Source organism: Pseudopipra pipra, chromosome 1 (assembly GCF_036250125.1).
Source record: "Pseudopipra pipra isolate bDixPip1 chromosome 1, bDixPip1.hap1, whole genome shotgun sequence".
NCBI classification, from domain to species: Eukaryota; Metazoa; Chordata; class Aves; order Passeriformes; family Pipridae; genus Pseudopipra; species Pseudopipra pipra.
The window spans coordinates 5219512-5240976 of NC_087549.1; the positions used below are offsets into that span (position 1 = coordinate 5219512).

Genomic DNA, 21465 nt, shown 5'->3' on the forward strand with positions numbered 1-21465 from the left:
ACTCTTCTGTCTGACTGTGACTTTCCTTGTGAGCTAAATAGGGCCAAGGCACTGTTCATACCCTTTCTTGGTTCAAGGTATTTAAAAGACATGTTGATGTGCTGCTTAAGCAGCGTGGTTTAGTGGTGGACTTAGCAGTGCTGGGTTAATGGTTGAATTTGATGATCTTAAAGGTCTTTTCCAACCTGAAAGGTTCTATGATTCTAGGTTTCTATACTGTCTAGTTGCCAGCGTGGCCCCTTGCATAGCTTTTGGTCTGGGCTGATGAACACTCTGCCCCAAATGCCCCTGAATACATTAGAGGATGGTGCAGCTGAGGGACTGCTGCTATAGGCACTCAGAACAAGGACACATTGGGTTTTGTGCAGAAGTAAGAAGAGTTATCTGGCACCAGTGATGCCACACCTGAAATGGAAAATGGTTGTAGATCCACACAATTTTTTGGTATAAAAACCCAAAGGCATTGTGAGATGGAGGTTTTCTGTCTCTTTTTCTAGGAAAGCTGTTATTCTATAGGCTTGGGTGATTTATAAGAAAGAAAAGGCTTTTTTAGACCTTCTCTCAGTTTTGCAGTTTAGCTGTTTTACAGTTTTCTTATGTGATCTATGGAAGGCTTTTTGGATGAAATTTAACAAGAATAAATACTTAGTAACCAAACAAAGTGAAATCTCACCTTTTTTCTCTGCTTCTGGATCAGTCATAGGCAGAATATAGTGGTGCCATTTATTTGTTCATTCTATGCTTACTTTAAATAATTTTGGCCTTATGGCTTGTTTCTGAACTATTTTTAATGGGAATATTGCAAAGCAGTTGGTTCAGTGTCAGAATGGACCAATACAACTCCCTGAATTATGCTTTCAGAGAGAATGTCTGCAATTACAAAACTGAAATTTTGCTTTGCTATGAATTATCTCCAATATTCCCTTAACATGAACTTGTTTCTGCCAGTAAAAAATACTGTTATAATGTTCTTGGAAAACAACAAATTTTATCCAGCAGTGGCCCTTACAGTGCTAAAAATGCAGATTAATGTTTACCAAAAGCTTTTCTGCAGCATTTCATCTCCCTCCCATCAGGTCTGTAAGCAAAGAATCACTAACTCCAAGAAAATGATCCTGAAAGACCACATTTTTCTTTCTTGCGATATTGCCTTGAATACATATCACTTTTAAAACCTTAACTCCACCTTGTTTTAAGGCTTGTTGCCCTTGAACATAGACAGGATTCATTCTGTCTGTTCTGTTTTTTTTTTTTAAATTGCAGTCATCTCACCTGCTGTGAGTGGTTAAAATAAGCAATAGGACTGGTCTGTACCTTGTGGGTTTTGTTCTCTACTTAGTCTCACCTAATTAAGATTCTTTCAGACATAATTCATTATTATGATAATAATGAATTTGGAGAGGGAAGGTGGACAAGTGTAGATTCCTTGCTTACCTTTTACTGTTATACATTCTATCCTTTATATTCTCAAAACATCAAGTGGAACCACACGACATTCTAGCTCATACACACAGATGTGATGTAACTTACATCCCATTCTATAAAATGATATGTACCATCATCTCTACTCTCAGATTACCTTTGGAGAGTTTTCCCAGACAGACTTTTCTTGCTCTGTGGTTAGAGGCAAACATTCCCTCACTCCCAAAATGTCATCACAGAACACAATCTCACATGCTGGTTTGGGCTGGGATAGAGTTCATTTTATTCACTGTAGCTGGTATGGGGCTGTGCTGGAAACAGTATTGGTACCACAGGACTGGTTTTGCTACTGCTGAGCAGGGCTTACACAGGGTCAAGGCTTTTTCTACTCCTCACCGCACCAGTGAGGAGAGTTGCACATAGAAATTAGATGAAGACGCAGTCAGGAAAGCTGCCCCCAACTGACCAGAGGTGTATTCCAGACCAAATGGTGTCATTCTCAGAAATAAAACTGGGGGGACATTTGGCTGGAGGCTGCTGCTCAGGGTCTGTCTAGGCATCAGTTGGTCAGTGGTGAGCGTTTTCATTTGTGTCATTTGTCTTTCTTGGGTTTTATTTCTCTCTCTTTGTTATTTTTATTACAATTTCTTTTTCTTCCTATTCTTATTTTATTGCATTCTATTTCAATTATTAAACTTTATTGTCTCAATTGAGACAATTTATTGAGTTTTCCCACCTTTACCCTTCCAGTTCTCTTTCCCCAGTCCTGCTGGGGGGGAGTGAGTGAGCGGCTCTGTGGTGCTTAGTTTCCAGCTGGGGTTAAACCATGACAACAAATTATTTCCAAAGAGATCCCACGTGAATGGGTTGATCCCAATGTGGTCTCAATCCCATGTGCCTAGGTTGTTCCCACAGCCACTGCAGCACCTGGGATGTACTCTGCTACAGAAGCCAACACAGCAGCAGATGATGCTCATTTTTTATCAGCATCTGCCACACACCAGGTGTAAATTCAATCACTCTCACAGCCATCATGTAATACCATGAGCACTGACCTACTTGGGATGCTTTTACTCTTCTCTAAAGGCAAATCCACTTCATGTGGCTGAGCTTCCACTCTCTCCTTTCCAGTGCAGTTGGCAGTTCTGGCATTCTTCCATTCAGGGCAGAGTCACAGACCCAGGATGAGCAAAAGCACCAGAGCTAATTTTGGTCAAAATTTTGGTCAAAATTTTGGTGTGGGGGAATGCTTTCTGACTTTCCTGTAGGTTCAAATGTTGGAATTCAGTAAGAAAATAGGCATTTTACCATTAGTTTAAACAAGCAGTTGTACTTTGTGAGATGATGTGAGCCAAGAACTACTGGAGAAATAATCGTTGGTGGTTGTGATCAAATTGGCTTTGTAGAGCAGCTTGCAGTCTTAAATTCATAATTTATTAGGGATTATGGTCTATAACAATGAATTAAAGAAACATGTGTATATATATACACATTTTGTCCTGTTAGGGTATTATGTTGATAAATCTTGGGCATCTGTGGGATGTTTATGGATCTACTGCCTCCCGACTTGCATATATTCAGAAACAGCTAAAAACATCTCCTGAGAGATCTAATTTTTTGGCAAGTGTCTGACAAATATATGACCAGTCTGGCTTGATAGGGCAAGCAAGCTGCAATTAAAATACATTTGTGTTTTGGATTACACAAGCCTCATATTACAAATATCATGGTTGCAGGCAAAGGGGTGGTTGTGGGGATAAGTGGCATTTTCCCTTACAAGGCAGCTGCCCTTTGTTGTCAAGGAAGACATCCCAAAATTCAGTGAGTCATCCTTTAGTCAATGGTCAGTGGCAGAGAGCCTCAAAATTGCAATAATCTTGTTATAGACTTGCTTCACCAACACATCATGCTGAGCAAAAGAACTACTTCTAACTAAGCATAAATAAATTATAAAGTTAATGCAAGAGAGAGCATAAAAGCTTCACTACTCACAGTCAGGATTGGCATAGGCAAGGTCAGGGCAGGTCTCTTGATCTGCTAAGGTCATTTCAAAGCATTGCCCTGGAGAAAGGCACCACAATGAAGTCAGAGAAAAATAGCTTCATATGCATGCAGATGGTGTAGATGAAGGATTGAGCAGAGGCAGTTTAGCAGCAAGGGAAGAGAAAGGGTTTGCATTTCAAAGCAAAGTGTGTGCTGATTTGCAGATGTCCTGAAACAGATGAGGTGAATCACAAGGAAGAAAGGCTGCGAATCTGCACTTCCTCCACAGGATAGGGACAGAGTTTGCTACTTCCTCCAAATTGCTCACTAGGGAGCCATGCCTAGGGAATATTTGGTATGTCTGGTACTCTGCTTTTATCTTCCCTTAACAATATTTTCTGCCTCTCTTGCAGGTTGCAAGAGTGTTCACTATGACCTTGTCTTCCTCTTGGATGCCTCCTCCAGTGTTGGAAAAGAAGATTTTGAGAAAGTTCGTCAGTGGGTGTCTAATTTGGTGGAAACTTTTGAGATTGGCCCAGACAAAACCCGTGTGGGTGTGGTGCGATACAGTGATCATCCAACCACAGAGTTTGACCTGGGAAAGTACAAAACCTGTGAGGAAATCAAAGAGGCTGCACGAAAAATTCAGTATTATGGGGGTAACACGAACACTGGAGATGCTCTCAGGTACATCACCACCTACAGTTTTTCCAAAGAAGCTGGTGGGAGACTCAGTGACCGAACTGTTAAAAAAGTGGCCATCCTTTTGACTGATGGAAGGAGCCAGGATTTTGTCTTAGATCCAGCCACTGCAGCACATCAGGCTGGGATTAGGATTTTTGCTGTGGGTGTTGGAGAAGCCTTAAAAGAAGAACTTGATGAGATTGCTTCAGAGCCCAAGTCTGCTCATGTGTTTCATGTTTCTGATTACAATGCCATTGACAAAATTCGGGGGAAGCTGAGAAGACGCCTCTGTGAAAGTAAGTGGAGCTCTGCACAACTGGAATAGGTTCAGTTAGCATGTAGGTATGAAAAGCTGTGATTTTTTTTCTTTCATGCCTATAATTCTACACTGATAATTCTTTATTTTTGTGTCTTCCGCTCAGTTTGATTCTGTAAGAAATCACTGTTCAAGGCCAGGTTGGATGGAGCTCTGAACAACCTGATCTAGTGGTAGGTGTAACTGTTCATGGCAAGCGGCTTAAAACTAGGTGATCTTTAAGGTCTCTTCCAACCCAAACCATGACATCTATAATGTCAAGATTCGATGATTTTATATGTCAGCTTTAGGGGACAACCACAGAGCAAAACATGAATTTCCTTTTGGTTCTGATATAGTTCAACTACTTTATAATATTTTGGACTACTGAATATGAAGGGTGACATTTTTTTATATACAGATTTTGGTTGATTTCTTATAGGAACCGTTTATTTCCCCTTTACTTGCTAGCATTTTACTGTGAAAAGAACGCTCTGGAATAATCCTTAAGGAAGCAAAGGGATGTTTGTGCTTTTCTACCTTTCAGCATCCCAACTCTACTGACAACTGGTGTTCACTAGTTCTCTGGCTGTCAACACCTTAAGCCTTGGTGATGTTTTGAATGACTTTTAATGGAGAATAATCTGTGGAATTTACATGGAATAAATGACTCTGAATTTCCAGCTCCTTGCTGAAGAGGACAGGAATGGCATTGTGGCTGCTATTCCCGAGCCCTTTAATGGGAACAGCAATCACACAACCCTTTCTCCTTCCACCACTGCCAAATTACTCTCTCGTTCTCAGCGACTCCATGAAAGCTACCTGGTTTTGCTGTTTTTGCAGTGTGTGTTGTGGTTACTGTGAGTTCTTTTGGTCAACAACATGAGATCCCACTCTTGGTTCTCGATCTGAACTTGGAAGGCAACAGCTGACTGTGATGCTGTGACACATTGCAGTGTTAGGATAACCAGGTCTGTGAGCTGGCAAGTTGTCACTGTTCATGACAACAAGTTGCCTCAAAAAAACACATGTTGTAGCTGATGTTGTAAAGATCCTTCATTGATCTCTGTGACCTCCATTTTGCAAAAAAAAAAAAAAAAGTGTTAACACAATGCTCTGGGCTTATGTGGGGTCCTTGAAGAGTGACTAGGACAAGCAGGCATAAACTATTTGACATTACCCAACAATATCAAGATGTGTCTGCTTTTTCAGCCTGGACAAAAATGGGTGTGGATAGTGTAATGAATACAAATGGAAGTCATGGTGGATAATGCCTGTAAGCTATGCAGACTGAGTGAGCTCGGTCTTTTTTCCCTGAAAATCCTATTTAATCATACACACAACTAGGCTGTAATAGGGAAGGGTAAGCCCTAGCTCAAACAACTTCCTACTGCAGCTGCTGAGCTCCTAAAAATGTGATTTTCCTTTGGAATTCTACTACTTTTCTAAAGCAAGTGTTTTCTGTACTTTGTGCCTGGGTCATTGTTTGTTGCCTTCTCAAAAAATCATTTATCTGTCTGTCAGAGTATAATGCCACCTGTTTGTGGCTTCCTGAGCCCATACTACATCCACATATGCGTGAAAAACCCATTCTCATTAGATTGCAAAGGAACAATGGGAACATCCTTCATCCTCAGTGCGATGGCAGTCACTCTCTAAGGTCTTCTATCTTCACTAGGGATTCAGTGAGAAATGGAGGCTGTGGTGAGTTTGTCACATCTCTGTTGTTCCCTCCTCTTCAGGAGGAGGACTCTTTGCACTCTTTCTCTGCTTCAGTGTGGGCTTCTCTCTCCAGATGTCCACAGGTCCTACCAGGATCCTTCCCCAGTGGGGGCTTCCCATAGGGTCACATCCTCCTTCAGACAACCACCTGCACCAGCACTGGGTCTTTCATGGGCTACAGGTAAATCTCTGTACCCCTGTGGATCTTCATGGGCTGCAGGGGCACAGCTGCCTCACCATGGTCTCACAGGAATCTCTGCTCCGGTGCCTGGAGCACCTCCTTCCCCTCCTTCACTGACCTTGGTGTCTGCAGGGCTGTTTCTCTCACATATTCTCACTCCTTACCTCTGACTACGATTGCTCCTGAGCAGTAACTTTTTCCCCTAAATATGTCATCCCAGAGTCTTCCCTAAGACTTTTTCTTTCTGCATTTAAAGCAGGAAAGCTGCTTTTGGGCAGAATCAGTTTTATCATACTTGTTTAATTTAATCTTTTGCATAAGGAATGTTTTTAATAGGCATTATTTTTAGATCAGGTCTGAATAAACATGAAAATCTTGCTGTCATTGAAGCCAACCACTGAAATAGAGGATGAAATAGTGAGACCATCAAGTGCAGAAATATTAACATAGAGATCAGTTAATTTTTTTGTTATCTGAAAGTGTGAGGAGGAATTGTTTTGAGGGGTGAGAGGGACCTGATAGAGAACAAGACTGAGTGATTCTCTGTGCCTATGGCACTTTTAAATTCCTTGTTGACACAGTAGGAACAGGAAAGGAGTTCACTGTAATGGCTGGGCCTTCTACGTATTTAGAAGGTAAAACTTTTAATAGCTGTTGTCGTTAACTTTCAGTGGTTTTAATGATACCACTACATAAAACAGGAACATACAAACCACTGGGTAGGTGGAAAACGTGACAAGGGCACATACCAAGCTGCTGTTTACTTTGTGCACATTCTGAGACAACGCATATATTACCATAGCCAAGCTCAGGTTTTAATAGACATAATCCCTTGTGAGCTCTAGGGAGACACACGAATCAAAAGGCAGAAATGGCAGGAAGTTTTTTTGTTGTACTGACCAGTGATGCGTCTTCCAGTCCTTGTACTGCTGTGCTACCAAATGTGAAGGGTTGTGAAGTGATGTAAATGCTGGATTTCACGCCAGCAGCTGTTCAGAATCGCTTGTCTCAGGCCTCACTGGACATCTGTCCAAGACTCAGTCATTCCATCTTGCTATATTTGACTGAATTTATTGCTAAGAACATGTCATTAAATGCATTAATAGCATTTTAGCTCTCATTTGATCTTGTGAAAGTAAGCATAGCAGAATCAAAAAATAACATGTCTGCTCAGTAGGACACTAAGGCAGTGGAGATATTTTTGTCAAACATCTCCATTACATTCTGGACTATATCTGACAGGCAAAAATGGGTGATGCTTTCACAGGAAAACAGGAGAGATACATTCTACTGAAAATTCCAGAGATGCTACATGCTTCCTAAATACAGTTCCTGCTTATATGTTGTAGGGATAACAATGGGCAGCTATGGAATATTTAAAAATATACTTGCATCTGCTGCTGGTAGGTAAATACTAGGTTTATGCTTATCAAAGAGAGCAAATTGCTTTGATTTCAACTCATATTTAATTAAAGCTGGATTTGATAAGTTGATGCACATACAAAGTTTTCAACCTCTGTTGAAACTGGCAGCACTGGTGTTTAATATTATCACCATTTAAGCCCCACCAGGGGAGATGTTGCAATGGTGACCAAAACAGCCCTACCTGCTCAGAGGTAATTGTTTCTCAAAAACACTGATTGCAGTGCTTTGGATGATTCAATACCTGAGTTTATTCTGTGATCATTAAGCCGGGCAGGTGATAAGATACAGGTTGCAAAGCTGAGAAAAAACATTCTCCAGAAATATTCTCACTCTTTACTGCCTCCATGAAGCAGAAACCTGTGACTTGGCACCACTGGAGTACATGGCCTGTATGTGCCATTACTAAGTCTCTGCTTGTCTGTAAAAATCAGATTTCACAACTTGAAAATAAATTTGGCTTTAGAGGTACAGTCTTGGCTAAGGTTTGCATGGTTTTTTTCTACGACTAGTAACAGGAGAAACACAAGCAGATGTTTTCTAAGGAAGGACTATAGGATCATTATGCTCAGCATTGGTCTATATCCAGTAGTGACTTTCTGCAATCAGTTTTTAGTTGCCAGTAAGCTTGATGAGTTTTTCTGCAAGTATGTAGAAGACCAAAGGACTGTCATCACATGAATCTCAAATGCTTTGCAAACAGAAGGAGACGAGGCTGAATTGTTTCAACAGTGGGTTGGTACCAATGGTTTGTCATTGACTTCAGCTGATGTAGTGAGGCCTGTTATAAGACATCAAAAGCAGTCACATGTCCAGATGATTCACAAGATTTATTTTTCTATTTATACGTGTCTTTTTTGACTTTGGGTTATGAATGAAGTGCATAAAATATAAGATTTATGCTACCACTGTTCTGTTACTGATGAAAAAGTGTTTCCAGCCTTCAAGGCAACACCTTGAACACCACTCAAAAGAATAGCCTGAAACCTTCAGAGGTGACTCTTTTTCCCAAGGTCAGCTTTGCTCAGGTTCATGATATATTCACAGAAGAACAGCAAGCTGTTTCTTCTTGGCCTTTAGTGTAAAAAATGTCTCATGCGCAGAGACCACGACACAGGGTAGGCACCTGAATTGCCATGTCTTGACTGACAGCTTCTAAAAGACTAATCAATATAGTCACATCTCACATAAATACTAAAATATTGGAACACATCACCACCTAAGGGTATTTGCCCAGCTGTTGACCTCCATTTTGTACTTCCTGATGAGCTTTGGGATTTCACTGTAAAAGCATTCATTTCTATATAGCTTTGCATTAGGCATAAAGGAATGGGAAAGGAGGTGGAACTCAACAAGCTGTCAGGGGTGAGGATACTAAAGTATTTTCATGAACTCACCTGTGGTAGTAGTTTTAATTCTTTGAGTTTGTTGAATTTGGGGATTTGGGAATTTGTAGAACTGGTTTTACGTTCATAGTTGGAGTATGACTTTATTTGGATTCTTCAAAAGTTCAGCTTAGCAGTAGTTCTGAGTCTTGCTTGGTCTTACTGCAAGAGCCCTTTATCATCCCTGTGATGGCTTGTATGGAGTTCCTACAAATGGCTTCTTGTCATTTGGCAGAACTTTGTACATGCTACAAGGGCACCTATATACTTGGAAAAATCTGTGGCACCCGCCTCCCTGTTGAACACACAGAAGCTTGAGTTGGCTTGGACTAATTACTGACAGACCAGTTAAAGTCTGATTAGCACAATAAGTTCCATGAAGATGATCTAACTCTTGTAATTCTAGCTCATTTTACATCACGCCTGCCACAGGCAGCATTCTCAGTGGAATATTCCTCACTGTGTTGCTTAAGAATATGTCCAGGCTACGTGCAGCATTTTGATTCTCACTTGAAAATCTAGTCACTTCCAGATGATTTGGGAAGTCTGTTAAAGGCCCAGCAGACAACTCCTGCTTTTTTAAAAGCTGCAGCTGGGCAGTGACCCAGCTGATGTCACCTCTGATATGTCCTGCTGCTTCCTGATGCTCTTCTCCCACAGCTGCTGCGGTGGCTTTCTTAAACTCTGTAACATCTCCAACTTCTAGCAATCACTCATGTTACAGATGACAGGATTGCTCATCCTTTCATCACCACACTTGCTGGCTAACTGCAGTTTCCTGTGAAGCCATAAAAGGTCTGTGATAGAATTTCCAACTGATTTATCTTTTGCTTGAAAATAAAAGAAAAAAAATCACTCTTAATGGTTGGGAGGAGATAAAATATTTCATGGGTTAAGTGGTGATCTTCTGCCATTGAGTAGGTTAAAGAACAGTCTAGTATCTCGGATTTTGGCTCCAGTAAGTACAGCAGAGATATTCACACATTATTTTTTCTCTTACAGAACTTTTTATTTTCAAAACAAATGTCTGAAACTCTCAGATCTAATTTTTCACTTGGTCCAGTCATCACCACCTTAGAGAAGAAATTATTCTAGAACTGGTGTCTGGCAAGTAGAAACTTTGGTCTCTGGGAATGAGCAGTGACTGCTGGTTGGTCCTCAGTTCCTCCTCCAGTTCTACAGGTCATGTAGAACTGACTGTTTTCTCAGATCTTGACTACAACTCTATTGTGTCACTGTATAATCTCCACATATCATTTCAATTTTGCAAGTCCAAAGAAGGGCATCAAAGCTGGTGAAGGGTCTGGAACACCAGTCTTTTGAGGCGAGGCTGAGGGAGCTGGAAGTGTTTAGTCTGGAAAAAAAGGAGTCTCAGTGGAGACGTTATTGCTCTCTACAACTACCCGAAGAGAGGCTGTAGCCTGACGGAGGGTCATTCTCTTCTCCGAGGTAACAAACGATAGAATGAGAGGAAATTGGCCTCAAGTTGCACCAGGGAAGGTTTAGATTGGATATTAGAAAAATTTCTTCAGTGAAAGAACCGTTAAACACTGGAACATTCTGTCAAGGGCAGTGGTGGAGTCACCATCCCTGGAGGTATTTAAAAGATGTTTAAATGTGACATTTGGGGACATGGTTTAGTGGTGGACCTGGTAGTGCTGGGTTAACGGTTGGACTCAATGTTCTTAAAAATTTTTTTAAACCTAAGCAATTCCATGATTCTAAAAAACTTCCTGTTTTGCTTGGCACTCTGAAATGAATAGGTTTATTCTGAGATTTGCAACAGCGCTTTTTTATGACCAACCCTACTTCTAAAAAAAGAAAGTCTTGTTCTCCCTAGCTTCCTTCTCCCATCTGCCAGCACAGGCATTTACATGGCCCCACCATGAACCAGAGCAGGGAGCCAATGGATACTTTTGTTTTCTTTCCCAGATTAGTTTTTACTCAGATTTAGTTCACCATGCAACCACAGGGACATGTGTTGTCCCAGGGGAGGAACTGGCACAAGCTGAGAACAACTAACTGGGAGTGGAAGATCTGGATTTTCTCCTTTGGTGCAGTAGGAGATCATATCAGTTTGATGAACATTAGCTAAGGACTTCAGAAAACTGAGGAAAATCCTCCACATGCTCACACTGCAAATGTGAGCCTGTGCTCTGCTGTCCTCTAGTTTAAGTGCACATAAAGCGGATTGCTATGCAGGTTTTTCCAATTCAAACTCCATTTCTAGGCTTCAGCACAACTCACTTGCCTTGAATAAACAGCCTGCTTAACAAAAATATCCCACTGCAGATGGATCTCTTCAGGATTCTGTTTCATTTTCCTTAAATAGGCTTTCCAGTATGTGTAATTGTGGCTGCTTTACTACTGACTTAGCTCCTGGTCATTCAGGGAGAGATGACAGCTCTCCCTCCTCAGACATACTCCATGTCTGGCTGGGAGCATCTTGCTGGGAGTTGTTGGTAGGAGGGATGGTAGGCTGTCAGTGCCTCCAGGCAGCACTTTGATATTTCTGTGCACTCAGGCAGCTTCTCTCCCCCAGAAGGGATGTTAGTTCTGTTAGAGTTTTAGAAAGGGAGTTATTGATTTATTTTCCTTCCCTTGTACGCTGGAAAAAGCGATGTCTCAGACATTGCCTCCAGGTGAGGAGGATATTTCAGCAGCTCTGGCCCAATTGTTTTCTTTTGCTAAGAGAGAAAAGATATGAATCTAACAGTCACCCAGAGTTTTAGAAATAAGACTGTGACAAAAAATGATTTTACTTCTACTTTCCTTTAATATAGTTTGTGAGAAAAGGAGTATGTTCCAAACCTGAAACTTCACACTGGGAACATTCATATGGGATTCTGAAGATAGAAATATAATAAAATGAGATCAATTAAACTTGTTGCATTTCCCTTTCTTATCTCTAGCTTTTTTCTTTAGCAGTTGCAGACAAATAGTAGCATCATAAACCATGGACAATCGCTTTACACAAAGCAATGGATCTTTGGACTGCCAACATTGTCTTGTCTGAAATCACAGGATCTGGCTGGATGATAACATCTCCCCTAGCTTGTAAAAGTTTTTCTTGCATTTCAGGAGAGAAATCTCTGCAAATAATGTTTGATGTACAGTAAAACTAATTGTAAAACCAAAGAGAAGATTAGACTCATAACAAATAAAAGTCCCAGACATTAGAAAGAAATATTGAGACAATCAGGGAAAGTATAGGTCTCAGTGGCAGGAGAAATTACATCTTATGAAAAAGTAATGTGCCATTTAGAGAAAAAAGAGGGGGGGAATGTGGTGACTATGGGAGCCATTTCTAAATAATGTAGAAGTGAAGCAGAAATAAAGAAATAGGAACAGGCAAAAGGCTGAAACATATTCTCATGTACTGGAAGTTATTAGTAGCTTGCTTTTCAACACTATCTGCAGCCCTCACTGATTTTGCAGGAGCTGTGGGTGCTCAGCACTTTCAAAATTCGGCTGTGGAGTCCAGCTGCAATTAGAAGGAGGCCTTCTGTCTGCTCCAGTGGAGTCCAAATGATGGGGTAAAAGAGAGGATTCTTCGTTGGGGAAGCACTGTCTATCTTGGTGTTTGCTTTCTGATGGACTGATGAAGAAAGCTCAATAGAAAGAAGAAATAGTGCTGAAGCTGGCCAGATGCTCAGCAAGAGACTAGGGCAAGGCATATAAAAAACCTCTGAGGTTTTATGTTTACTTACAGGCTTTTCTGTCCAAGAAAAACAAAGAGATGAGGAGAAAACCCTTCACAAATATAAAGTGTATTAAATTTCAGCAGATCTTTTGCAGTCAGACCTTTCTTCCTCCATTAACAGTCTCTAAACTGACCCAAACTGAAAGGACACAACTTAGTTAACGTCTTAGGCTTGTCTTGCTGTGGTTTATTTTTATACTTTATGTGATTATTCCCATAAAAATCTAATGGTCACTTTGAGCACAGTCTGTAAATAAAGCTAAACCATTTCTCCCGTGGTTAGGTGCATCTGTAAATTAAAGATTTCCTCTGCTCTCCCTTGATTTGGGCATGTATTTCTATTTAGGATAGGGAAAACTAAGTCTGAAAGGGTGCAATGGAGATTTAGTCCCAGTTCTCCTGACAGAGCTGGCAAAATGTATTGCAAATGATAGAAACCATAGATCTTTTTCAGAGCGTGCAAAACCCAATGTAATGCATTAAAAGTCCCATCACAGCATATTTTACTTCTGAAACCCAGTGGGTTTCCTCAAACCTGCAGCTTCTTATGAGTTTAATGTTTCTGTAAGCCCACTATAGCAACGGTGATCTTGCTCTCTCAGGGCTGGTGGATTTTTTTGCTCCTGGCTCCATACACCCCAGCCTCAAAGTCTTGTGAGGAGTAACTGCAATGACAGCTGCAGGTCCTATGAATCAACCTAATGGAGGTGTTTGGAGGTACCATTTGGGGTGCTGGTTCTCAGGGAAGGACACAGATGTTGCTGGTCACAGGCTGCCTGTGACACTTGGGACAAAGTTTAGCACAAAAACTCTACTACTTTCTCATCAAGTAGATTCACTGGAAAATTTGTGAGCTTTCACAAAGTATTGAATCAAGCTCTTTGCATCACCTGAAAATTAAACTGATTTCGGAAACAATTTCACAGGTGGAAATGAACGATAAGAACAAAATGTGTTTAGGCCTAGATAAGCTGTCTTATTAACACCTGAAACAAAATGGGCAGGACCACCTGTTTTTAAGATCTGGGATGAAACCATTGCTTCCAGGTCTGTGTCCAGCTGAGCTGTCTTTAGAAGGCTGTGTTATTTACTTCTGTTGATTACAGGCTTTTCTGTCCAAGAAAAACAAAGAGATGAGGAGCAAACCCTTGCCATGTGGCCTTCACAAATCTAAAAAGTTTTAAATTTCAGCAGATCTTGTGCAAGTCAGGCCTTTCTTCCTCCTTCATTAGCAAAAATGACCTCAAACTGAAGTGGCACCATTTATTCAGGTCCAAAGCAAAGTTTGTTTTTTTAAGTTTTAAGGGCTTATTTTTAAGATGTAAGTAGATTATAGAATCATAGAGTGGTTTGCCTTGTAAGGGACTTTAAAGATCCTCTCATTCCAATCCCCCTGCCATGAACAGGGACACCTTCCACTAGATTGTGTTGTTCAGAACTCCATGCAACCTGGCTTTGAACACTTCCAGGGATGGGGCATCCCCACCTTCTTTGATTGAACAGATCTGTGATATGTGTAAACCTCGTGTGGTTACTCTGCAAAAGAGATATTCATGATATTACTGGAGTTCAAACTCAAATGACACAACTATTTACTTTCTCATACTTTGGTAATATGAGATGATGCATCGTTTCGTCTGTGAAAGTTTATAAAGGTTATCAGCCCTATATGCCTCTGAATTTCAGCTTCTCTTTTCTTTTTTTTTTTTTTTTTTACTATTTTTCAAATGAACCAAGCCAACAAACAAAATTGAATTGCAATGTACCAATCTGCTGAGAATATTTCTTCCCCAGTGGCAGAGCGTGGTTTAGCTGGTGGGTTATTTCTGTTACCAAATTGCAGGGTTAGTGATTCAATCTCACCAAGTTCCCTACAAGTTACACCCAAATACTTAATTCCTTTTCAAATCAGTGAGCTTGTTTATGATGTGAAACAAAAGCAATGGGAGCGCTCTGAACACCTAGGAGAACTGCTTTTAGATAAAGTACTAATTAGGTCCTTTAAAATGCAATTAAGAAATTGTTACAGGGTCTGCTGTATTAATGTAGTTACAGATGATAGAGAATAGTTCTAAATTCTACATAAAATGCTTTTTGACATGCTGTACATTCTGGTAACTGTGAGTACTACTGTTAATCAAGACCAGAATAGAGAGGGTATCTTTCCCTATCTATTGGCTAAGATGGGTAAGGTGGCTTTTGTCACTTGCTGTTCTAAACTGTTGAACAGCAGACTCATGGGATGTCAGGTTTCCAAACTTCATTCATTTTCTTGCAGATTAACAGTCAACATCTAGTGTCAGTTTGGCTAGAACTTGATCTATATTCTAGGAAACTAAGGAATTTAAATATAAAATACATATATATGTGTGTGTGTGTATAAGATATTTATTTATATCTCTATATATAAACTCTGGAAAATAAAACTGTGTCACAGAATCAACCGGGTTGGAAAAGACCTTCGAGACCACCAAGTGCAACCCTTGATCCAACCCTGTCGTGGTTACCAGACCACGGCACTGATGCCACATCCAGTCTCATCTTGAAAACCTCCACGGATGGAGAATCCACCACCTCCCTGGGCAGCCCATTTCAATGTCTGATCACTCTCTCTGTAAAAAATTTTTTCCTGATCTGTAAAAAGTTTCTTCCTTTCAGCCTGAAGCATCAGTAAGGTAGATAAAACCACAACATGTTAAAGCTCTGGTAAGGATGAAATACAGGACATTTTTACTGCAAAGTAATGACACACAATCAACCCAGTCCACCACCTCTGGGTGAGACTTGGTTTAGCTACACTGCAATAGAAATCACTGTGCTTTGTTCCTCCGGGGTTTTATAGCAAGATGGATGGCATATATTAGTTATCTACTATAAAAGCCTCTCTGTTTTGGCAGGGAAGACGTAATATCTCTGTGAGAGACTGCGATACTAATGTGACACAAGTGGGATGCTGCAGCAGAATTTTAGTCACTAGGGCTAACACTTTGTGGCAAATGGCTCTAATAGCTCAGACAAAAGGGTGTTTCTGAGTCCAAGGCAGATGTTGGATCAGATCTGAGAATCCATAAATTGAATTAAACAATTTTTTATCTTTATATTCAAGTCTCTTCAGTGGGATTCATATCATCTAACTGCAGTGGCCTGAAAGTTGTTTGTCTGGGCTCTTCTGATAGTCAGTGGAAAGGAATAGACATCTCAAGAGAGTGTTCCATCCTTTTTGAGGACGACTGTCCAAGACAAGTGACATGATTCAACTTCTAAGTGCCTATCTCTTTCCACTCGCTTTTGAGAGAACTTATATAACTTACCCATTGGATTCTTCACTTTGACAGCTAAAAGCAAAAGAGTTGAATCTTTCCCTGCCACATTCTGGGAATACAATCATTTTTGCTTCCTTGTGTCAGTAAATCAGTCTATTGGGATTTATATTACTGATGGAAATACAGGCCAGTGTTGCTGAAAGCTCAAGTGCACCTGCTGCATTTCTCATCCAGCTTCCTGATGCTGCGGGATTTGTGCAGTGAAAGGAGACAACGTCAGTTTAGAGAACTATTACCAAGTATTGCCATGTGTTTTGGGTCAAACATTGTGCTGCCAAATTTATTTAATCCCTAAGGGACTACTCCTGTGAGATGGATGCTTTCCTCTCCCTTATCTTAGGCTTCTTCCTGAATGTTGTGATAAATTGGCCCTTGAAGTGAAGTGCATTGTGATATTACAACCTGCAGTCTGTTGACTCATTATAGCAAGGAGATAATGCTTTAAAAAACAACTAATGGCTGCATTACAATTAAATTAAGAGTATCAGAGACAGCTTTTTAATTAATGTTTTTGAAAGACACTTTTGCTGCAAATAACATTTTTGCTGTTGTTAATTGAAGCATGAATCCACTCATGCTTAATGATCTTTCCAGTTCTCACCTTACATAAGGTCAGACACCAAAACAAGCTGAACTTTACTGGAATCAAAATTGGAAGGATGGTAGCTCAGACCAGCTCACATGTTAACCAAGCCCACGTTACTGGTGTGTACCAGTTGCGCTCCCATAGAGACAAGCTAAGAATTCACTTCGAGGACCTGGTGAACAAACCCAGTGGAAGAACTGCTGGTGCATCCTGTGGTGAATTCATCCTGCTATGAGTGGGATCAGAAAGCTGGCAAATGACTTTGAGCCAGTGGAGTTCCTGAGTACAGGCTTAGGCAATTAAACGATCTTTATTTTCTAATTATTATCCGATAGGACAAGGGGAAATAGATTTAAACCAAAAGAGATTCCATTTAGCTTAGATATTAGGAAGAAATTCTTTACTTTAATGCTGGTGAGGCACTAGAACAGGTTGCCCAGAGAAGTTGTGGATGCCCCATCCTTGGAAGTATTTGAGAACAGGTTGGATGGGACTTTGAGCATTCTGGTCTAGTTGAAGGTGTCCCTACCCATGGTAGGGGTGTTGGAACTGGATGATCCTTCCAAAGATCCCTTCTAACCCAAATCTTTCTATGATTCTATGATTCAATGATTTATTAAATTTTTTAATGAACACATTCTGGATGCCATTTGAAGAAGTGTCTCTGTGAATGGCACCTCTGCAATATTTTGCTGGTTTTGGCTGGGGCAGAATTAGTTTTATTTACAGCGTCTGGTGGGATATGTTTTAGATTTGTGACAGTGTTGGCAATATAGAGGTGGTTTTTGTTATTGCTGAGCAGTGCTTCTCTGCTGGATTATAGCATGGCTTGGTTTGAATATTTTGACTCATATATAAGCATAACACATGTGATTAGGATCATGATAGAAAGGGGATGTGCTCAGGGGTAACAATCCCAGGGGACTGAAGTGATCCAGACCAGCCTTGGAGTCACAGATTCCTGAAATACAGTCTCAATGCTCCCTTGTGCAACACACTGCACAGCTCTGGCACTTTGGAAAGATCACTTAGGTGTGTAGCCTAAGAACCTTGGCTATCTATTTTTTTCAATTCCTAACACTATATTTTCCTATATATTTTAGCCCTGTTCAGCCTCAACAGTTTTGAGTACAATGTTCCTGCCCTATTCAGCTTATTGACAAGCTGCAATCACCACTCCCCTTCCAGAAAAATAATTCCTCTTCCACACCTGTGGCCCTTTTAGTTCATAACTCTAATGAAAAGGGTAACAGAGCACAGAGCCAGAAGGAAGTCATCATTATCCTACCTGTAATAAATAGGATATGAGTCTTAGTTGAACTGTGAGTGTATAATACTCATGAAAAAAGGCAAAATGTCCTAGGAAATTTATTGTTAGTTACAAATCAGTATATTCAGGAATGTATCTGCTAACTATTTCTACAAGCTGTCAGCACTCTGTACTGGAATAGTGAGTCATGCATGTTCATTTTTAACAGACTTGTTTAAGGACTAGTGTAACATTTGCAGAACTAAAAATCTTTCAAAAATTCAGTGCTATTTCCACTATCTGTTCTGATTTCTATTAGCAAGCATAGAAGCTGATGCCTGTCTTGTTTACCTGCCTGCTAAACTGTTCTTTGTAGTGACTTTGATAATATCCTGAAGAATTAATTTCCTTGGGGCTAATATTACATTTAAAATGTATTTATCACCAAGAACTGAGTATGTATATGCTCATAGCTTTGCATGCTGTAAGACACTGCAGCTTCACACAACTTAAGATGGTTCACAGGAATTTGCTTAATGTATGACTGGTTCAGAATCAGACTTCTTATAATCTATAATTAGCAGTTTATCCCAGTAGGTGGGATTTTTTTTTTCATTGTAAATCCTTTCACATACTATTATTTAGTTAAAAATACTGTCCTGTATGCCTGCTGACAGCACAAGAAAAAAGCATAGGATCTCTAAATAAATGGAATTAGTGGATGAGTTGCTACACCCTGCCACCACATTGAGCTCTGCAAATTATTTCTGAGTTGACCACATGTAATTTGGCTTTGGATGTGGATATATTTATTTGTTCTAGAGCAGGGGGCCTGTAATAAAGAAAAGTCTCTCAACTTTTTTCTTTGCTTTTCGTGGTCATTTGCCTTGATCATAGAGTGTTAAGCCCCACTGAAATATTGAAAAACATCTCTTGGTCTCATAGGGAAAAGAAAATTCTTTTTTTTTTTTTTCTTTTTTTTTTTTTTTCTTTTGCTCTTTACTTTGGCTTATAACTAAAGCATTGAGTTTTATTTTGGAGCATAGAGTAGTTTTACTCGTCTGTGTTTATGCTAAGTAATATCTCACTTCTAATTATTTTCAGTCAACTAGTGGTGCAACAAGATAATAACTGTTTAATTAACTAAACGTGAGAAAGTATTACACTGATTTTTCACAACTTTCTATAGCTATTTACATAAATTCTGTGTTATTTCTAGTGAATTCAATGGCTTTCTTAAGCTTACACAGCAGGGCAGTAAAAGACCTCAGAAATAAACTTTGGTTGAACAGATTTACACTTGGGGTAGATCCCTTCTTTCTGGGACACTGAAACTTTTCCATAAGAAGTTTGGTGCACCCAGGTATAATGGAGATGTATGTTGGGGCTTAGAGATCCTGGTGTCATATCCAAGCTCTTCAAGCCTAAAACAATTCTTGTCCTACCATCGGGGAAGGTGTGTGAGACAAATTTAGAAATTCTTAGGAAATCGTTCCTTATTCCTGGCTATATAGGGAAGTATTACATATGGGGGCAGGAGTGTGGCTGTCCCTACACCTTCTTAGTATGCTCAGCACAGTCCAGCTCTCACAATGGACCAGGCCTGACTCTGTAGGTTTCTGGGTGGTGTTTCTGCTCCTATCTCTTCTCCTGCTCATTGACAGGCACCACAGCTATGTTGGGGGAGTTTAGGAATGGTGCAGGAGCACTTGGGGCTGTAATTGTGTGAGGCTAACCCATTCATCTTCTGTTCTTTTCTTTTTTCTTCTCGATAATTGTCTCCACTTCACCACAAAATGTACAGGAGAAAAACAGCTTTTCAGGAAAAGTGTTTTCTGCCCGTAACTCTGGCCCATGGTGGAATGGGAGGGAGAAATGCCAAGAAGAGTTGGTAAATTGATGTCAATGAGTTCATGACAGAGGTTGGTTTGCCTGTTTTTTCTCCCTCCACCACCACACCTCATCTTAGCATAAGCTTCCAAGTAATCTGCTCTCACCAGAACACAATGAGCCTGAGGGCACCACAGGCAGTTTCCTTTTTACCTGCTTTGCCCAGGGAGCCTGTGACTTTTTTCCAGTGACTGGAGGTTTCCAAACTGAGCAGAAGATAAAGTATTGTTCAAGTCACTAAGTAGAAGGTGCTGGATACTCACCTGATTGTGAATATGGGGCCTTTCTAGTGAACTGTGGTCACTGATGAGGGAGTCCACAACTCCCATGGAGTCGAGCATCCCCCACAATCCAGCATTGAAATAAACCTCTTTTTGAGCACAAGAATCCTGTATTTTCTTCTCTTCTGCACTCAGTTCTTTTTATAGCATCCACTATTTTTTTGATGTATATGTATGTGCTTATATATATATAACTGGAAGTGAATCAAGTGATTTTCTTTCAGAAAACACAAACCAAATCTAGGGAATGGAAACCACAGGGGTGGATAAACATGCTATTCATGCTGGGTGGACCTATGCTCCCACAGGGGGAAATGTGTGCCCTAATTTCAGAATAGTATACTGAGTTTTCATTAAATCAGTAGATGTTTAATTATAAAATTTTGAATGGGAAAGTGGAGAGTGTAGACATGTATCTGTAATGAATCTGTAATTATATAGTAATTTCTGTAGTTTTGTTGGGTTTTGGAGGGTTTGGGGGGGGGGTTTGACGCATTGTTGATGACTTTCCTAGGGTTGGTAGGAAAAAGTTCATGAAGTGAGTAAAGAGAAAACAGTGTCTATGTGTTTTCCTGTTCTTGGGCTGAGTATTCATGTCAATTTCTGTCTGGAATTTCAGGCTGGATGCTAAGTTCAATTCTCCCTGCACTCCTAGGTTTGTAGCTGAGGAGGAACTGTGCTAGAGTGATAGCATGAACGAATGATTAATATTATCTTTCACTAAGGAAAAACATAACACAGTACACTCCCCTATGATTCTGTCAAGCAGCATTTAACCCTCCCTGCTGGATACACTCATTTTGCCATGGCAGCTCTTTTTAATGAAGGTGAAGAATAAAGTCATGACATTCATCAGTGGGAGGTGGTTACCCTCTTGGTTAAAATGGGCCAGCTCAGGGAGTGATTCTAGTAAGGCACACCACAGTAACATTAACTCAAAAGCAATTACATTTAGAAGTTTGTTACAGAATCATAGAATGGCCTGGGTTGGAAGGGACATTAAAGATCATCTGGTTCCAACCCTGTCTAGGGCAGGGACACCTTTCACTAGATCAGGTTGCTCAGAACTCCATGCAGCCTAGTCTTGAACGCTGACAGGTATGGGACATCCAAAACTTCTCCGAGCAGCCTGCCCAAGTGCTTCACACTTCCACATTAAAGAATTTTCTTTCTAATATCTAATCTAAACCTACTGTCTTTCAGTTTGAAGCCATTTCCCCTTGTCCTATCATGACATGCTCTTGTAAATAATCCCTCTCCATCTTTCTTGTAGGTTCCCTTCAGGTACTGGAAGCTGCAATAAGGTGACCCCAAAGCCTTCTCTTTACCATGTTGAATA

The 21465-nt window shown here is 40.4% G+C and overlaps 1 protein-coding gene across 1 annotated transcript in view; it reads left to right on the forward strand.

The window, feature by feature from the left end:
• Positions 1-21465, forward strand: part of COL22A1 (collagen type XXII alpha 1 chain) — a 222523-nt gene that overhangs the window by 26448 nt on the left and 174610 nt on the right. Inside the window, exon 3 of the mRNA XM_064644186.1 lies at positions 3819-4385. Within this exon, the coding sequence (XP_064500256.1) occupies positions 3819-4385 (567 nt within the window). The remainder of the gene's footprint in view (positions 1-3818; positions 4386-21465) is intronic.